The following is a 17625-nucleotide window of genomic DNA, read 5'->3' as shown; positions in this document are numbered from 1 at the left end:
TGGATGCTGCCTGAACTGCTGTGCTCTTCCAGCACCACTAATCCAGAATCTGGTTTCCAGCATCTGCAGTCATTGTTTTTACCTTACTATTCACCTGACGACAGTGAATAAGCAGGTCTACATGCTAGTATTACGTGGGATCTTGAGGTGCATATCAACATTTGTAAATATTTTCACTGACAACACAAGCACATTAGGCCAAGATTATACGTTGGTTTCGTTGCTAAAAAAATACTCCTGCCACGCCTTTTACTCAATAAAGACTCACTTGCTGAACTTCTGAACAAAGGCTGAATTTAGCAAAGGAAAGACAGTACAAAATTTGAGGGAATTTCTTTTTATTTTACAAATAGACATGCCAGACATAATTCCAACAGCAATTATTTTTATTTAAAGCTCGTAACAATGAGGCGGCAAGTGAACCAGCACTGTATGCTGAAATCAGGAGATCGAGCAATGCCAGGGACCAGGTTAGTATAAGCAGCAAAGCTGTGTTGGGTTTATTGCTCTCATTCTCTACAGCTTTCTCTGGCTGTTTTAATGGGGAAAAGCAGCATTACTTAAAACTGCAGGTAACTTATTAATTTCAAATACAGTCATAGAAACACTTAGTTATGGATGTTCCACATTAGTTACAGTGCATCGTACAACTACTCCAAAGCCCCTCAGGCTGGGCGAGGGAGTGGGGGTCGTGGCTTCTAATAGTAACACATTGCTTTTTTAATTCTCTTCCTCCCATCTTGAAGGGTGATGGGAGTGTAGGCAAGGGCAGCAATAGAAGTCACAGGCACAGGTACCTCTCTTGGCCTGAGTTCCCGGCCCCATTTCTGAGCACAGCAGACCTGCTCCTAACTTGAGAACAACGGCCCCCGGAGCCCCAGATGTTGGGTCCTGTTGTACCCGGTTATCACAGGACCTGGGTGTAGGCCGGGAGTTCTCAAATGCTCATCTTACATGTATTTGATCACCAATGTGTAACTTCCAACTTTTCCATTCTCTCTTTATTTTATTGATGCGATGAGTTGCATTCCAAACTTTAATCTGTTGATCCTTGTAAACTGCAAAGACCTGGACTCTTTAGTGTCACTCTGGCCTGGATTTACTGTCGTGTCAACAGTTGTTACTCCATCACACAAAGGAGGTGTACATGGGAACCCTGTGGGATTCCCATTATAGCAAACTCTCAAGGAATTGTCCAGGAAATTGAAGATTCCGCTGGGTAATTCCTCTACACTTGGAGCCCTCTGACAGTATCAATTTAAACTGGAAAACTTGGAGGGTTTGCTGAAGCCAAATAAATAGCTACTCAAGAAAAGTTAGACAATTAAATACTAACACCATGTTTGGCTCTCAACTGCACCGTTGCCCAGACTATTTACAATTTTCCAGACCCTAACCTGACTACATTCCTCTCTCTCTCGGTCCAAGACCTGAAACACCCCATTCTCAGATTTGCGACCACCTTTCCCTTGTTCAGACCAGATTTGTCTCCGCCCCATGGGACTTGTGTTACCTTCTCCACCACTCCAGACCAGGCACAGCCCATCCTTACTTTGGACACATTCCCTTCTTCCTCTACTTTGGACAAGATCCACCTTGGCCCGTTCTTCTGCTCACCCCAACTTCCCCTGCTCTGCCTCCACATCCCTCCCCACCCATATTCTGTTCCTGATCCACAGGGAAGTGGTTTGCTCTCTCCCAGCAGTGCTGCACTATAAGAGAACTGTCAGAATGGAAGGATGGATGTGCTCTTCTGAAGGAGCCCAGATTGAATTCTCTCATCAGAAATGTGCTCTTCTTTCAGAAATAAGGGGTGACAAACTGTCAGAAAATCTAGCCCTTTTCTTTCTTGCTGATCCTTTTGCAGAGCCTGAAAACTACGGTGCTCCTTTCTTCCCTCAGCCTTCACTTCTCCGAACACCTTCACAAGAATAAAAACCCAAGTTTGACATTATTAATTGTCTCCTGATGATATGTCTGCTCCTTTCAGTCACTATTGGTTTTCGTCCTTAATCTGAGTTTCTTGTTGACTGTACAAGTTAGTACAAGTATCTAACCAGCTCAGATCACCTGTCCTTTTCCTTTTCAAACTCTTATTCATTTTCAGCCAGTTTCTCCACTCAGGAATTCAGTAACCCAGGCACAAACACAGATGGATAAGCTTCACCCAGTTTCTCTCAAATTCTCTGTGGTGTCCACATCACAGCAGACAGCTAATTGGGATCGATATTCTGCTCTTGTGTGCTCTGCGGAACGTTTTCACTGTGTCCCTCATAGAAGATCTGTAGTTAAAAAACAAAACAGATTAATGGTTAGAGATCTGAATTCTACAGCCTCATGACACAGCAGGTATTTTACAAACAATGTTGTCAAAGGACGTTGCAACACACATCTGGAACTGGTGGGACCTGAAATCAGGTCTTGCATCCCTAGATCAGATAGGACTTGAACCCAGGCCTCCTGGTTAAGAGGTAGGGGCACTACCACTATGCCACAAGAGCTTCATGGCCCACAACCTGTGCAGTTATACTGTGGCACAGCTCTGGAGAAAGCAGGAATTGAACCCAGGCCTCCTGGCCTAGAGGTAGGGGCTTCCTACCACTGCACTACAAGAGCCGATGGGGTGTTTGTTTTAATCAACCTGCTCAGACTCTGATACATCTCTGGGATAGGTAGACCTTGAATCTGGGCCTCTTCGCCCAGAGAGAGGGATACTGGGCTTTCCACCTGACACATAATGCAAACTTTGACAGTAGATCTCAGCTGTAACATTCAAGAAGAATGACTGTGGGTCTAGCACAAGATAATTGAAGAACTGTCTACACATGGTAATCTTGCTGTGAATGTAGCTATCCTCTCCATAAAGTAATCAACTGAGAATTATTCTTTGGCAGTTACCTTTGCTTTACATTACCCCACATTGGATTTTGATAGCTCATTGTACAAACTCATATGCAAAACAGTGTTCTTAGTCAAATTCTGATGTGTACCTGGAGCTGCTGGATAAATTACAAATTATTTCCCCTCTCTTCTGAGAAAGCAGAAGTGAATAACTTGTAATATAATACTTGAGAAGAATTGACAATACAAAACAAGCTTGTTTTACACACAACAGAACCAGCAGGGCGACAACGCTGACAAAGCATCTTAGTTCACTTTCAAGGGCAAAGCTGACATGAACAAATATCTCACAAGATTCACAGGCGTTTATGACACAACGATGGCTATTTGTCCCACTTTATCCATGCTGGTCAACAAATATCTGACATTAATTACATGTTCCAGCTCTTTGTCCTCAAAGCTAAAACAAGAGTGTTTACTGTGTAAACATTACAAGAGTTTCTGACTCAACTACTCTTTCAGGCAGTGAGTTCAAGACTCCCAGCACCCTTTGCGTAAAAAGATTTATCCTAAACTCCTCTCCTAGCCTTCTACCTTTTGGCATAAATCGATGTCTCTGGTTACTGGCGTCTCTATCAATGGAAAGAAAACTGCTTTCCTATGCAACATACTCCCGCTTCTCATAATTTATACTCATCTATGAGGTTTCCTTTCAAACTCTCTGCTCCAAGGAAAACAACCCCAGTCTATTGAATCTTTCCTCATGGCCCAGACTCTCCATCCCAGGCATCATCCTAGTAAATCTCCTCTGCACCCTCTCTATTGCAATCAGAGCCTTATTGTAATGTAAAAATCAAGGATGCATGCAGTACTCCAGGTGTGACCAAACCAGCAACTTCACACAGTTCCAGTATAACCTCCTTGCCCTTGCATTCTGTACCCTGGCAACTCAAGGCATTCAGAGATCTGCAGACATATACACTAAACTGCTCCAGTTTATAGTGTAATTCCTTGACTTGTTAGTTATCCCAGAACATTACCTTACACCTCTCTGGGTTGAACTCTATTTGTCCCTGCTCTGTCCATCTGATCAGGACATGTCTGAGTTGGAAGTGAAGATTCATCTCGTGGTCCACACCAAATTTACATTTTATTACTGATCTAACAATGACATCATATCATAGCACTGCAATTCTTGTTTTTGGTGCCTGAACAAAGAGTATATATTGTGTCTCAGGAAGAATTGTAACCCCATCTTCCATCTTCTAAAGAAGTGGGGGACTTAACACTAATGTCTGTCTAATGCATGGGCCTGCAGGTGGCATTGTCCATTGAAACATGAGGCTGAAAGCTATTCATTGAATCTGGACATAATGAACCCAAAAGCTTTGGGGAAGAATCTTACACTGAATCTGAAAATTGCTGAGAACTATATTTAACATGCTACCCAGCATACCACTAACTTTATTTATTGTGTCTCGATCTAACTACTTCTACGAATATGATTGTATTATTGCTATTTTCGATCTATATGGGATGTTCTATTAATATGTTTGTTTGTGTTATCACTATCCTCTATTATTACTCTCATCAATTTATTAATATTGCATTGCTGCTGTTTCTGTGTGCTAACATAATATAACCTCCTTGCTCTTGTATTCTAATGTTTGTTCATATGCCCTGACCAAATTGTGTTCCTTCAATGTATTATTACTGCTGTTCATGAGGCTGTCATTGCATCAAAAGTGATTCATTGACATCTTCCATTGCTCTACTGTCTTCGAATCAGACTCCATTGTATTAGTACTTAATAAACAATTAATGCCTTACTTATGCGCATTTATTTGTCAAGCTCTGATTCTACCAGCATTTTTCTTTGTCTCTCTCCAGACAATATCTTAATGTTGCATCAACATTTTGACAGTACTCCCTGATGAAGGTTTGCCTTTGACCACAGCCAGCTCAAGAGATTTAGTACATAAAAAGAAATTGCTGGAGGGACTCAGCAGGTCTGGCAACATCTGTGGAAAGAAAACAGTGTCAGTGTTTTGAGTTAACTCAAAATATCAACATCTCTCCACAGATGCTGCTAGACTTGCTGAGTTCCTCCAGCAAGTTCAATTTTTGTTTCAGGTTCCCAGTATCTGAAGTCCTTTGATTTATTCAGGAGATTTAATTACTGTTTTCAAGATCTGCTTGATCGGTCCACGTACTCACATTGTATTATTCAAGAATAGGAGTGGGCCACTTATCCTTTCAAGACTATTTCCGCCTTCAACTTGGATATTGTTTTGTTGCTTATAAAAAGGTCACAGCTACAATGTTATAGGTCTTGTATTTACCTATTCTTTTAACCGATTGTTCAAGGGTATAAGATTTCAGATAAGATCCCCATAGCCATTCACTATCCAATTGTGAACTAAAGTGTTACTATCTCACTTCTTTAATTTTAGGCCACTGAGGCAAATAAAAAATCCTTTTGTGTTCCTCTAAAACTGTGGCCCCATCTGTATTGAAATTAACTAAATTGAGTGCAGTTCTGTAGTTAGTTAAAGTCCATTCATGATAGTACTAAACAGAGTACAAAACCAATCTGTTATCTGATTCCATGGGTTTCCACTTGAAATAATATATTAAAAATACCTGTAATGTCTCCTATACGCTGCCAATTTCTTTCTATTTTACTTTCTTTCTTACTTGCTTCACTCATTTTATGTGTTATTCTCAAAGAACAAAGAACATTACAGCACAGGAACAGGCCCTTTGACCCTTCAGGCTTGTGCCCATCCAGATCCTCCACCTAAACCTGCTGCCTATTTTCTAAGGATCTGTATCCCTCTGCTCCCTGCCCTCTGTCTCGATACATCTTAAATGACGCTATTGTTTCCGCCACTTCCACCTCCGCTGGCAACACATTCCAGGCACCCACCACCCTCTGCGTGATGAATGCATATTGCCCCTAAACTTTTCCCCTCTCACTTTGAACTAATGACCCCTAGTAATTGATTCCTCCGCTCTGGGAAAAAGTTCCTTGCTATCCACTCTGTCTACACCTCAACCTCCTTCTCTCCAATGAAAGTAATCCTAATCTACTCAACTTCTCTTCATAGCAAGCATCCTCCATACCAGGCAACATCCGGGTGAACCTCCTCTGCACTTTGTCCAAAGCATCCGTATCCTTTTCGTAATGTGGCGACCAGAACTGTACGCAGTATTCCAAATGTGTCCGATCTAAAGTCCTATACAACTGTAACACAACCTGACAACTCTTCTACTCAATACTGCATCCGATGAAGGAAAGCATGCCATATGCCTTCTTGACCACGCTACTGACCTGCGTTGCCATCTTCAGGGAACAATGGACCTGAACATCTAGATCTCTCTGTATGTCAATGTTCCCCAGGACTTTTCCATTTAATGTATAGTTCTCACTTGCTGTTTTCATATTTCACTCACTTACTATTTCCTTGGTCATTATGATTTTTCCTCAATTTCTCTCATACTTTTGTTACTGTGGCAATGCTGGCCATCTTCTCTGTTTCTGTCAATTGCTCTGTCCTAAGTTCTAATTCCTTCTACTTTTAATTCCAGTTATTATGCAAACCTAACTACAGTAGTATCAGAAAATTCAGGTTTTACTTGAATGAGGAAGCACAGGGATACATTTACCTGACAAGAAAAGAAGATAAAAAATTGAAGGCATTGTACAGAGAATGCAAAACACTCCCCATAATTGGTTTGCAAATAAATTCTGCAGCAGTGTGGTTTTCACCTTGGCCACAGACTCAACAGCACGCTCACAGCAAATGTGCTGTTTTTGACTACTAATGAGTAATCAAGTAGTAACTGATAGTGCAGTGGACAGGAAAGAGAAAAGGTGCATTTCCAAAATTAAAACATATCACTTGTTTAGCAGTAGTTAACACCACAGTCTCACAGTGCCAGGGCCCCAGGTTCAAGTCCAGTGTTGGGTGACTGTCTGTGTGGAGTTTGTACGTTCTCCTCTTGTCTGCATGCTCTGGTTTCCTTCCATACTTCAAAGATGCGCAAGATGGATTGGCTTGCTAAGTTATCCCATAGCCATCCAAAGATGTGTGGGTGGGTGGATTAGCCATGGTAAATGCAGGGTTGTGGGGATAGCGGAGTGGAGCTGGGTCTGATGGGCTGTTCTTCTAAGGGTCAGTGGAGACTTGATGGGCTGTATGGCCTCTTTCCATATTCTATGATTCTATGAAAATTAAATGTCACATTGTCAAAAACTAATGATAATCAGAGCTCTGTCTCTATTACTCTGACATTCCAGACCTGGCCCCTTTCTATCCTGTGAATGCCTGTACAATCCAAAACTCCCTGTGTATCACTCTCCAGTTGAATGTTCACTCATATTACTCTACAACTGAGGTCTCCAGCAGTACCACAAAATGCAAAGCCCTTCTTCATGACCCTGACACTATCAAATTCTTCTATAGTATGCAGCAGCTGATTGAAAGATGCTTTTTATTTTGTTGATTCATTTTATAGAAAGTATTTTGTTCACAAAAAAAATTCAATTTCTAATGCGAAACAACATATTCCACTGAAATTATTTTCTTTCAAGTCCCAGGGACATTTATGTCAATTGGATACCAGCGAAAAGCAGCAAGGTGGAGGAGTTAAACTTACCACAATATACGATGAAATAAAATTCAATCCTAATACGTCAACACCCAATGATAGCGACTGAGATGGAAGAAGAAGCAAGTGCTTATGCCTGATGGGCATCTAACGATGTATGGAAGACAACAGTAAGCCTGACATGGCCTTAACAATTCTGGTGGTCTCTTGCTTGCCATGCTCTTGTTCTTACAGCTGACTTGGGTGTGTTCTCTTCTATGAGAAAGCAGATCCAGCGCCAAAGAAAGGATTTCGGACTCGATGCTTGGAACTTAATGAAATGAAGGAAACAGAAACTGAAAATGTTGGACATTCACAAAGCCATCAGTATGAGGAAAAGAAAGCACACTGGGTGATACAAGAGTGTGAAAATGAGGAATGCAGGTACTGGCACGGTGCAGATACAGTGACGACTTACATTTATATAGTATCTTTAACATGACTAAAATTTCCAAAGCGCTTCACTGTTATATGGGATGATCATGGGAACAATTAAATGATTGGTGAAACAGCCAAGAGACAGAATTCATTTAAAGAGATGGAAAGAGGTCACAGAGTTGTACAGTACAGAAAGAGACCCTTTGGTCCAACTCGTCCATGCTGACCAGATATCCTGAACTAATCTAGTCCTAATGCATAGAACACAGAACCCCTACAGCGTCGAAACAGACACTTCAGCGAAACAAGTCCATGCCGACCCTCTGAAAAGTAACCCACCCAGACCCATTCCCCTACCACTGTACATTTACCCCTGACTAATGCATCTAACCTACACATCCCAGATCACTGTGGACAATTTAGCATGGCCAATTCACCTAATCTGTGGGAGGAAACCAACACAGACATGGGGAGAATGTGCAATCTCCATACAGTTGCCCAAAGCTGGAATTGAACCTGGGTCTCTGGCGCTGTGAGGTAGCAGTGCTCACCACCAAGCCACTATGCCGCCCCAATTGTCAGCATTTTTCCCAATTCCTTCTAAACCCTTCCTATTTATGCACCCAACAGATGCCTTTTAAATGCTGTAATTGTACTAACCTCCACCATTTCCTCTTGCGGCTCATTCCGCAAACGCACTACTGTCTGTGTGAAAAAGTTACCCATTAGGTCTCTTTCAAATCTTTCCCCTATCACCTTAAACCTAGCCCTCTAGTTTTGGACTCCCCTACCCTGGGAAAAAGACCTTGGGTATTCAGCCTATCCATTCCTCTCATTTTATAAACCTCTATGAGGTCACCGCTCAGCTTCTGAGGCTCTAGGAAAAACATCCCCAGCTTATTCAACTTCCCCTATTGCTCAAACCCTCAAATTCTGGCAATATCCTTGTAAATCTTTTAAGAAACCTTTCAAGTTTATTTCCTCTAGCAGGAAGAATAGCAGTATTCTAAAAATGTCCTAACCAATGTCCTGCACAACTGTTATATAGGATTTCTCAACTCCTCTACTCAATGCACTGACCAATAAACGCAAGCACACCAAACGCCTTCTTTACTGCTATGTTATCTACAACTTCACTTTCAAGTAACTGAACCTGCATCCCAAGGTCTCTTTGGTCGGCAACACTCCACAGGAACTTACCAATAAGTCCTACCTGGTTCATCTAAATTAAACTCCATCTGGCACTCCTCAGCCCACTGGCCCATCTGATCAAAGTCCCATTGTACTCTGAGATAACCTTCCTCGCTGTCCGCTACCCTACCAATTTTGTCTTCTGTAAGCTTACTAACCATATCTCCTATAGTCACACCCAACTCATTAATACAAATGACAAAAAGGAGTGGACTCAGCACCGAACCTTGTGGCACTCCACCTGATCTCAGGCCTCGAGTCTGAAATGCAACCCTCCACACCACCAAACTCTGTCTCTTCCCTTCAAGCCAATTTTGCATCTTGGCTATTGAGGTGTTGTGGATGAGTTGAAAACTGCAGTGATTTCCATCATGTCCTCCATTTATTTCTAAGTTCAATGTTAAGCAAGTAGAGCAAAATAGAAACACATTCAGTATATGCTCATTCTGTTTTGATCATAATGAGGGAGGAGAAAAAGCAGATGGTTGGTTGGGAAAGTCCCGACTGCATTATTCAAAAAAAAGCTAATGGATAACATATTGCTCTAAATTGTAGTTCCCTGTGAAAGAAGACACTCTTCCTCTTTGTTGCTAAAGGTATTCTCATTGTGTTTGAGTGTTTAACTCACAATAGCTTTATTTACAAGCAGTTGCACATTCAACAAAAGAGTCTTTCAAAGCCAACTACAAAAGAAAATCCACAAAGAATGGTGTACAATTAACCATATGTTAGGTTCTTCAGAAAACATGAACGATATCATGAGTTTTGCCCCCCACAACTAATTTGCAAAATGAAATAAACTTTTAAAAATAAATTTGCTTCAGTTGCAGAGTATCAATGCAAACAGAAGGCCTTGTGTTTTGGTAGTGGCATTCACAATTGTGGATCACAGTTTCCAAGCTCAAGTCCAATCTCAGAACAAGCAGTAAAAGCATGAAGTTTTCATAATTAGCGAGAATCACGTGGTAGCTGCAGCCTAACAGCAGCTGAATGCTGAAAGGAGGTGAGGTCTTCCAATTGAGTACACAGCAGACCTCTTATGTCTTATTTCTTATGTCGATTGAGTACACAACCCACACAGGGTTGGTAGTGGAGGGAAGGTGCAGATTGTGGTTGGGGTGTGTGAATGCAAGTGAGCGAAGATGCTGCATTCCATATTAAGAGTTGTAGCCGATGAGCCCTGATAGGCAGTGGGTGCAGTAATAGAGTTAGAGTGATTGCGAGGGAGCATAGAGAAGACAGAGGTGCTTATCCCCACAGAGTGGAAAAGGTTAAGTTCTTGCAGCACGCCAAGTGTTTCTTCAGACTGTGGAAACCAAACTAACCTTGGTGCAACTTCAGACCAGCCTGGTAAAGTACAGTGTCATGGTCTACACTGGTGCTAGAGGATGGTACTCCTCTGCACCACCTGTCCACCAGGACCTCCTAGTTAATGTGGAGCTAACTTCCTTTTCTTAGCAATTTCTGAGTTAGTTTACCATACACAGAAATGTTGAAATTCAGCTCCTGACTGACAACATCTAACTTGGTGTGTAGTGGGTTCTTACAATGGCACTGTGAACACCTGCAGGTCATGATAGTGTTCAGAATACTTCCATCACTGTTGAGTGCATGGCACTCCTTAGAACAGTAGTACACAGTTAATGAACGAGTTATGGAGAGTAGTGTGAGAAAACCTACGAGAGTTCAGAGAGAGAAATCCTCCGTGATATTCTCTGAATCTGATACTTAGTCAGTTTTTGGTAAAATGCAGACTAATGCATTTAAAATGCTTGAATTTCAACCACAGGATCGTGAGTCAGGCAGATCAGCTTTCTGATCCCTTCAGGGAATAGCTCAATTGAAGCTTTAAAACGGTGGAGATGTGATATTAGGTAACTGCAGAGACTTAGAGCATCTCTAAATGAAATGATACCATCAGGCAACAAATAAAGGTTTGTGCCAAATGCAGACTTTGAGCATTGTAAAAGACACTGGTCCAATTTGATAGTAATTGTGGTAAAGCATTTCACAACTCAGCATTTATTGTATTTTCATAAATCTCAAACCTCGTGACCTTATGAGGTGCCGGAAGACTGGAGATTGGCAAACGTGGTGCCACTGTTTAAGAAGGGTGGTAAAGACAAGCCAGGTAACTATAGACAGGTGAGCCTGACCTCAGAGGTGGGCAAGTTGTTGGAGGGAATCCTGAGGAACAGGATGTACATGTATTTGGAAAGGCAAGGACTGATTCGGGATAGTCAACATGGCTTTGTGCGTGGGAAATCATGTCTCTTTTTGAAGAAGTAACAAAGAAGATTGATGAGGGCAGAGCAGTAGATGTGATCTATATGGACTTCAGTAAGGCGTTCGACAAGGTTCCCCATGGGAGACTGATTAGCAAGGTTAGATCTCATGGAATACAGGGAGAACTAGCCATTTGGATACAGAACTGGCTCAAAGGTAGAAGACAGAGGGTGGTGGTGGAGGATTGTTTTTCAGACTGGAGGCCTGTGACCAGTGGAGTGTCACAAGGATCGGTGCTGGGTCCTCTACTTTTTGTCATTTACATAAATGATTTGGATGCGTGCATAAGAGGTACATTAGTACGTTTGCAGATGACACCAAAATTGGAGGTGTAGTGGACAGCGAAGAGGATTACCTCAGATTACAACAGGATCTGGACCAGATGGGCCAATGGGCTGAGAAGTGGAAGATGGAGTTTAATTCCGATAAATGCGAGGTGCTGTATTTTGGAAAAGCACATCTTAGCAGGACTTATACACTTAATGGTAAGATCCTAGGGAGTGTTGCTGAACAAAGAGACCTTGGAGTACAGGTTCATAGCTCCTTGAAAGTGGAGTCGCAGGTAGATAGGATAGTGAAGAAGGCGTTTGGTATGCTTCCTTTATTGGTAATCGTATTGAGTACAGGAGTTGGGAGGTCATGTTGCGGCTGTACAGGACATTGGTTAGGCCACTGTTGGAATATTGCGTGCAACTCTGGTCTCCTTCCTATCGGAAAGATGTTGTGAAACTTGAAAGGGCTCAGAAAAGATTTACAAGGATGTTGCCAGAGTTGGAGGATTTGAGCTATGGGGAGAGGCTGAACAGGTTGGGGCTGTTTTCCCTGGAACGTCGGAGGCTGGGGGGTGACCTTATAGAGGTTTATAAAATTATGAGGGGCATGGATAGGATAAATAGACAAAGTCTTTTCCCTGGGGTCGGGGAGTTCAGATCGAGAGGGCATAGGTTTAGGGTGAGAGGGGAAAGATATAAAAGAAGCCTAAGGGGCAACTTTTTCAAAGAGGGTGGTGAGTGTATGAAATGAGCTGCCAGAGGAAGTGGTGGAGGCTGGTACAATTGCAACATTTGAGAGGCATTTGGATGGGTATATGAATCGGAAGGGTTTGGAGGGATATGGGCTGGGTGCTGGCAGGTGGGACTAGATTGGGTTGGGATATCTGGTCAGCATGGACGGATTGGACTGAAGGGTCTGTTTCCATGCTGTACATCTCTATTACTCTATGTATGAGTAAAAATAACGAAAGTACAGTCTGATGTGCACTTGAGATGATATACCTGGCAGCTACTTCCCTGCATTATAAGAGACAGAGAACTACAAACTACAAAATTGATTTTCACTTAGATATTTTTGGTATGTGAATTGAGTCCTGATAGATATATACTTCCTGGAGGAAAGTTGACGCTATAATCCTTGTAGGAAATGGAAATAGAGAAGATTCTATAATGGATAGTTAACCCACAAACCTGGTTTACATACTGGTGAATGGGATATGTTAAACAATGATGAAAGGTGGTAGTGTAGTGGTAATGAAGTGGACTAACAATCCAGTTTCCCAGACCAGCCTTCCAAGGGACAGGGGATTTGAATCTCATTATGGCAGATTGTGAAATTTGGAGAGTGGAATTATCGCTCATTTAATGTGACCACGATCACTGTTGACTATTGGCTCACTAATATACACTAAGGAAATCTGCTGTTTTTGCCTTATCTGGACTGCATGTGATTCCAGATCCACTACAATGTGGTTAATCCTGAATTGCCCTCTGGGAAATTAAGGATAGGCAGTAAAAGCTAGGTAAAAACAATGACTGCAGATGCTGGAAACCAGATTCTGGATTAGTGGTGATGGAAAAGCAGAGCAATTCAGGCTGCATCCGAGGGGCAGTAAAATCGGCGTTTCGGGCAAAGCCCTTCAGCGGAAAGCCCAACTAGCAATGTATAATTCAAGAACAAATAGTTTTTAAAAAAGAGCCTTCCCTGAGTTTCAGCTTTCTCCTGAGGTGGTTTCCATCTTGGGCAGAGGTTGCAGATCGAAGTCCTTCTGCTTGGCCTGGCTAAAATAGCCTGTAACTAATACAGGGTGTAAATCATGGAACGTCTACCTTTCTTTCAGCGTGATATTGCACCTTTCCTAACCTATGGTTTTAATTTGTCTGGAGTGCACCATTTTACCCCCACACCCTATGCTGCCTGCCAAAACTAAATATAAGTTAAATACTGTAAACTTCTTTTGACCACCTGATGTATTGTGTTTTGTGATGTTCCAATACTTCTTTAAATGTTATATTTTTTAAGTTAATTGATTAATTTGGTCTATATTTGTAAAAGATTTTACAGGAACAAAAATAAGTTTTGTCTGACTCTGTAAATAAAATATTATGAGTCTATGAAGATTTGGCTCCAGTGCTGTAATTCTTTGACTGGATAGGTGGACCGTATCAAGGATTTTCCCTGAGAAGTCTGAAAAAGACACATTCCAACAAGTGGGGGTCAATGGCTGTTTACCTTTCTTCTTGACTTGGAGGTGTGGAACAATGCCTGGATAGTAGCCAGTACTCAGCCAGGCTAAAACAGCACTCAGCCTAACTACACAAAGAGAAGCTATATGCAAAGATTTGAAAGATTCTGCACAAACACCCAGTGGTTCAGTTACACTCTGTCCCATAATTAAGGAAAATACAGTACTTTTCTACCATGTGACTGGTGATGTGAGTGTTAAGTAGTGAGAGTGAAATGTTAAGATGATATAGCATGGAAGTGATTCTCAGATGGGTTGTTTTTATTCCTTTTTGGGTGAGAGATTCATGGCGAGGCCATCATTTATTGACTTGGAGAAGGCAGAGGTGAACTGTCATTTAGCTTTTTGCTAACGAGTTTCAAGATTCCAGAAAAGCAGAGTTGCTAAGACCGGAATTGTGTGTGGCTTGGTGTGGATCTTGTAGGTGGTGATGTTCCCATGCATTTGCTGCCCATATCCTTCTGGATAGTAGATGTGAATTTGGAAGATGCTATTGAGGAAGTCTGGGTGAACTGCTGCAGTGCATTGTGTAGATGTTACTGCTGCCACTGTGAGTCAATGTGAAGCGATTGAATCTCAAATGAAGTTGATGGGATGCCAATCAAATGGGCTTCTTCATCTTGGTTGGTGTCAAGCTCCTTCAATATTGTTCAGGCTGCATCTTGTCCAGGCAAGTAGAAAATATTCAACCATTCTCCTGATGTTGGCCTTGTACATGGTAGACAGACTTTGGGGAAACAGAATAAAAATACTAATTGCAGAATTCCTAGCCACTGACCTGCTTTTGTATCAAGTTCCGTTCAGTTTCTGACCAATGCTAAACCTCAGACATAGTGAGATTGAGTTATTGTAATCTTATGCAAAGCTAAAGGGTGATGGTTAGAGTTTCTCTTGTTGGAGACAGTCTTGTTGGCTCAGAATCCTGGAACTCACTTCCTAACAGCAATGAGGATGTGCCTAGACACTGGTTTTCAGCAATTCAGGAAGACAGCTCGTGTGGCAATTATGATTGGCTAATGCCTACATTCCATGAAGGAATGAAATCAAATAATCCACTTGGAAGTTTACTTCTAGATTTTTTCATTTTAGTCTCTCACCGTTACTGCTTTACACCTGCATCATGTATCACATGGTAAGTGTTCTATGCTTGTATTAATTGTGGGGAGGAATTGCATGGCATTTGGGTAGCAAGAATGTTCTTTTAGACTTATCAGGCAAAGCACAGATATTGTCCAGGTCTTGCAGCATATGGACAGGAGTTGCTTCTATATCTGAGGAGATACAAGTGGTGCTAAATCAGCAAACATCCCCAGTGTTAACGTCATGATGGAAGGAAGGTCACTGATGGAACAGTTGAGGATGGTTGGGACTTGGACACTACCCTGAGGAACAAGGACTTTTGGCACAGTAGTAGGGTCCTCACCCTGGGCCAGAAGGCCTGAGTTCAAGTCCGAACTGCTTCTCCGGTGTGCCCATAATGACTTCACACCTATTGATTAAAAAGATCTACCCTGAAGCACATCCACAGTGATGTTCCGTCACTGAGATAATTGAATTTCGAGAACCACAAGCATCTTGTGTAGGAGGAATAACTTCAACCGCAGAGAATTTTTCCCAATTCTCACTGGGTCCAGTTTTACTAGGGCTCCTTGATCACACTTGGTCTCGATATCAAAAACCCCACTGCTGGAATTCTGCTCTCCCATCAACATTTGGACCAAGGCTGTGATGAGGACAGGAACCGAATGCCCCTTGCAGCACCCAGACTGAGCATCAGTAATCTGTTGCTTCTGAGCAAGTACTACCTGTGGATGACAACACATCTAAACTACCAGGTTCTGAGCCAGAAAGATTTGTAGAATAATTATATTGCTTTTGTGCCTATATATATGGTATCCAAAAATATAGTTAATCAACTTTTACTGCAGTAATTACATATTACATGAATTCAAATACTCTCACAACATAGGAACATCATTTCTCTAATATAAAAGCTGGCTCCCAATAAACAAGAAAGCCAAATGGTTCCATCATCATCCTATCATACCATTGTCAAGCAACACAGAATCCAGTCTATACTGACCATAAACCCAAACTAAACTAGTCCCACCTGCCTATGCTTGGCCCATATCCCTCCACACATTTCTTTTTCATGTACTATCTAAGTGTCTTTTAAATGTTGTAACTGTACCTGCATCTACCACTTCCTCTGTAACATCATTCCACACCCAAACCACTTTGTGTAAAAAAATTGCCACTCATATCTTTTATAAATCTTTCTCTTCTCACCTTAAAATATGCCCATCAGTCTTTAAATCCTCCACCCTTTGGAAAATACACTTCCCACTCACCTTACCTATACTCGTCATGATTTTATAAAGCTCCAAAAGGTCACCCCTCAACCTTCTATGTTCCAGTGAAACAGATCCCAGCCTCTCATAGCTCAAGCACTCCATTTCCAGCAACATCTTGGTAAATCCTTTCTGAACCCTCTCCAGCTTAATGCTATACTTCGTATGACAGTGTGACCAGAACTGGACACAGTACTCCAGAAGAGGCCTCATGAACATCCTGCATAACCTCAACATGACGTTCACAACAGTAAACGTAACTTTGAACTAAGACACACTAAGTCTCTGGTGAACTTTTTTCTTAATTCAATGCGCTCTGCATAGCAGGGCATAAACATAACAGGAAATTGTACTCTGTTAGCTTAATCATCTCTGTGAAACCACAAACTTGTATAGAACAAAACTTCCAACTGTAAGAATCAAATTTATAACTTTTTTAGATGTTGCTGCCTGCAAATTCACCAAGTTTAAGTCAGGTAAATGGAAGAAATTCCCAGTCCTACTGAAAATGAAGTTAATGTGCAGATGTTTTGAGCTAAAATTGGACAGTACCGATTATCAGGCACAGAAGTTGCAATTTGCATGCTACCAATATTGTGGTGAAGGTGGGCAGCATGGAAATTTCCATGATTTAATTGAAACTGAAAAGGTTTTGTATTACTGGCTACCTTTGCATTCAGAAAAGGAATGAACAATATTATATTTGGTGTACATGGTCCAGCGCACTATTTTTTTAAGGACACCCACTATTATGTGGTGAAATTGTGCTGAATGAGACTGCTGAATATTTTGTTACTTTATTCTTTAATAGCATGTAGGTGTGGCTGAGAAGGTCAATATTTCCCATCTCTAATCACCCTTGAATTGACTGTCTTACTTGGCCATTACAGTTAAGAATTTGCTGTGGGTGTGGAATCACATGTAGGGTAAATCAGGTAGGAATGGCAGATTTCCTTTCCTAAAGAACATCAGTGAACCAGATGAATTTTTACAACAATTGATCATTGCCATGACCGAGACTAGCATTCAATGCCAGATTTATTAACTGAATTTAAATTCTACCAGTTGACTTAATGGGACTGGAACACTTGTCCCCAGGGCAACAGCTCTCTCGATTGCTAGTCCGCTGACATTACCACTATCCTGCCACCTCCCAAGTCAAAGAAAACAAAACACACTGGCAGAAAAAAGGCTCCAGCATTTAGAAACAAAATGTTCAGGAGTTTCCTGTCATTCAGTGCAACTTCACCGCATAATAACTGGCTGCCTTAAGAACAAATGGTGGGCTGGACCATGTACACCAAATACTGTTGTTCATTCCTTATCAAAATAGAGAGGCAGTAACACAGCCTTTCAGTTTCAATTAAATCACAGACATTTCCATTCTCCAGAAGGCTCCAGCATATA

General features: G+C 41.6%; 2 protein-coding genes across 9 annotated transcripts in view; one reads left to right on the top strand and one right to left on the bottom strand.

Annotated features, from left to right (window-relative positions):
* Nucleotides 1-13709, top strand: part of LOC140455130 (SLAM family member 9-like) — a 62569-nt gene extending 48860 nt beyond the window's left edge. Inside the window, exons 5-6 of one of the 4 annotated variants that reach the window (XM_072549794.1) lie at nt 397-470; nt 7439-13709. In XM_072549794.1, coding sequence (XP_072405895.1) covers nt 397-470; nt 7439-7564 — 200 coding nt within the window. In that variant the 3' untranslated portion in view covers nt 7565-13709. Of the gene's footprint in view, nt 1-396; nt 4693-5951; nt 7406-7438 lie in introns of those variants that run through there. The other 3 variants (XM_072549795.1, XM_072549796.1, XM_072549798.1) reach the window with 3 other exon arrangements.
* The window catches only part of LOC140455128 (RNA-binding protein 4B-like), a 118398-nt gene continuing 101094 nt past the window's right edge, over nt 322-17625 (bottom strand). For all 5 annotated transcript variants that reach the window (XR_011952772.1, XR_011952774.1, XM_072549790.1 and 2 more), the window contains one exon: nt 322-2282. Coding sequence is in view for 3 of the 5 variants with exons in the window: in XM_072549790.1 (XP_072405891.1) it covers nt 2201-2282 (82 nt within the window). In the remaining 2 variants the exon portion in view is untranslated. The remainder of the gene's footprint in view (nt 2283-17625) is intronic.

This window comes from Chiloscyllium punctatum, chromosome 30, assembly GCF_047496795.1.
Source record: "Chiloscyllium punctatum isolate Juve2018m chromosome 30, sChiPun1.3, whole genome shotgun sequence".
Taxonomy (NCBI): domain Eukaryota; kingdom Metazoa; phylum Chordata; class Chondrichthyes; order Orectolobiformes; family Hemiscylliidae; genus Chiloscyllium; species Chiloscyllium punctatum.
This window is presented reverse-complemented; position numbering and strand designations above follow the sequence as displayed.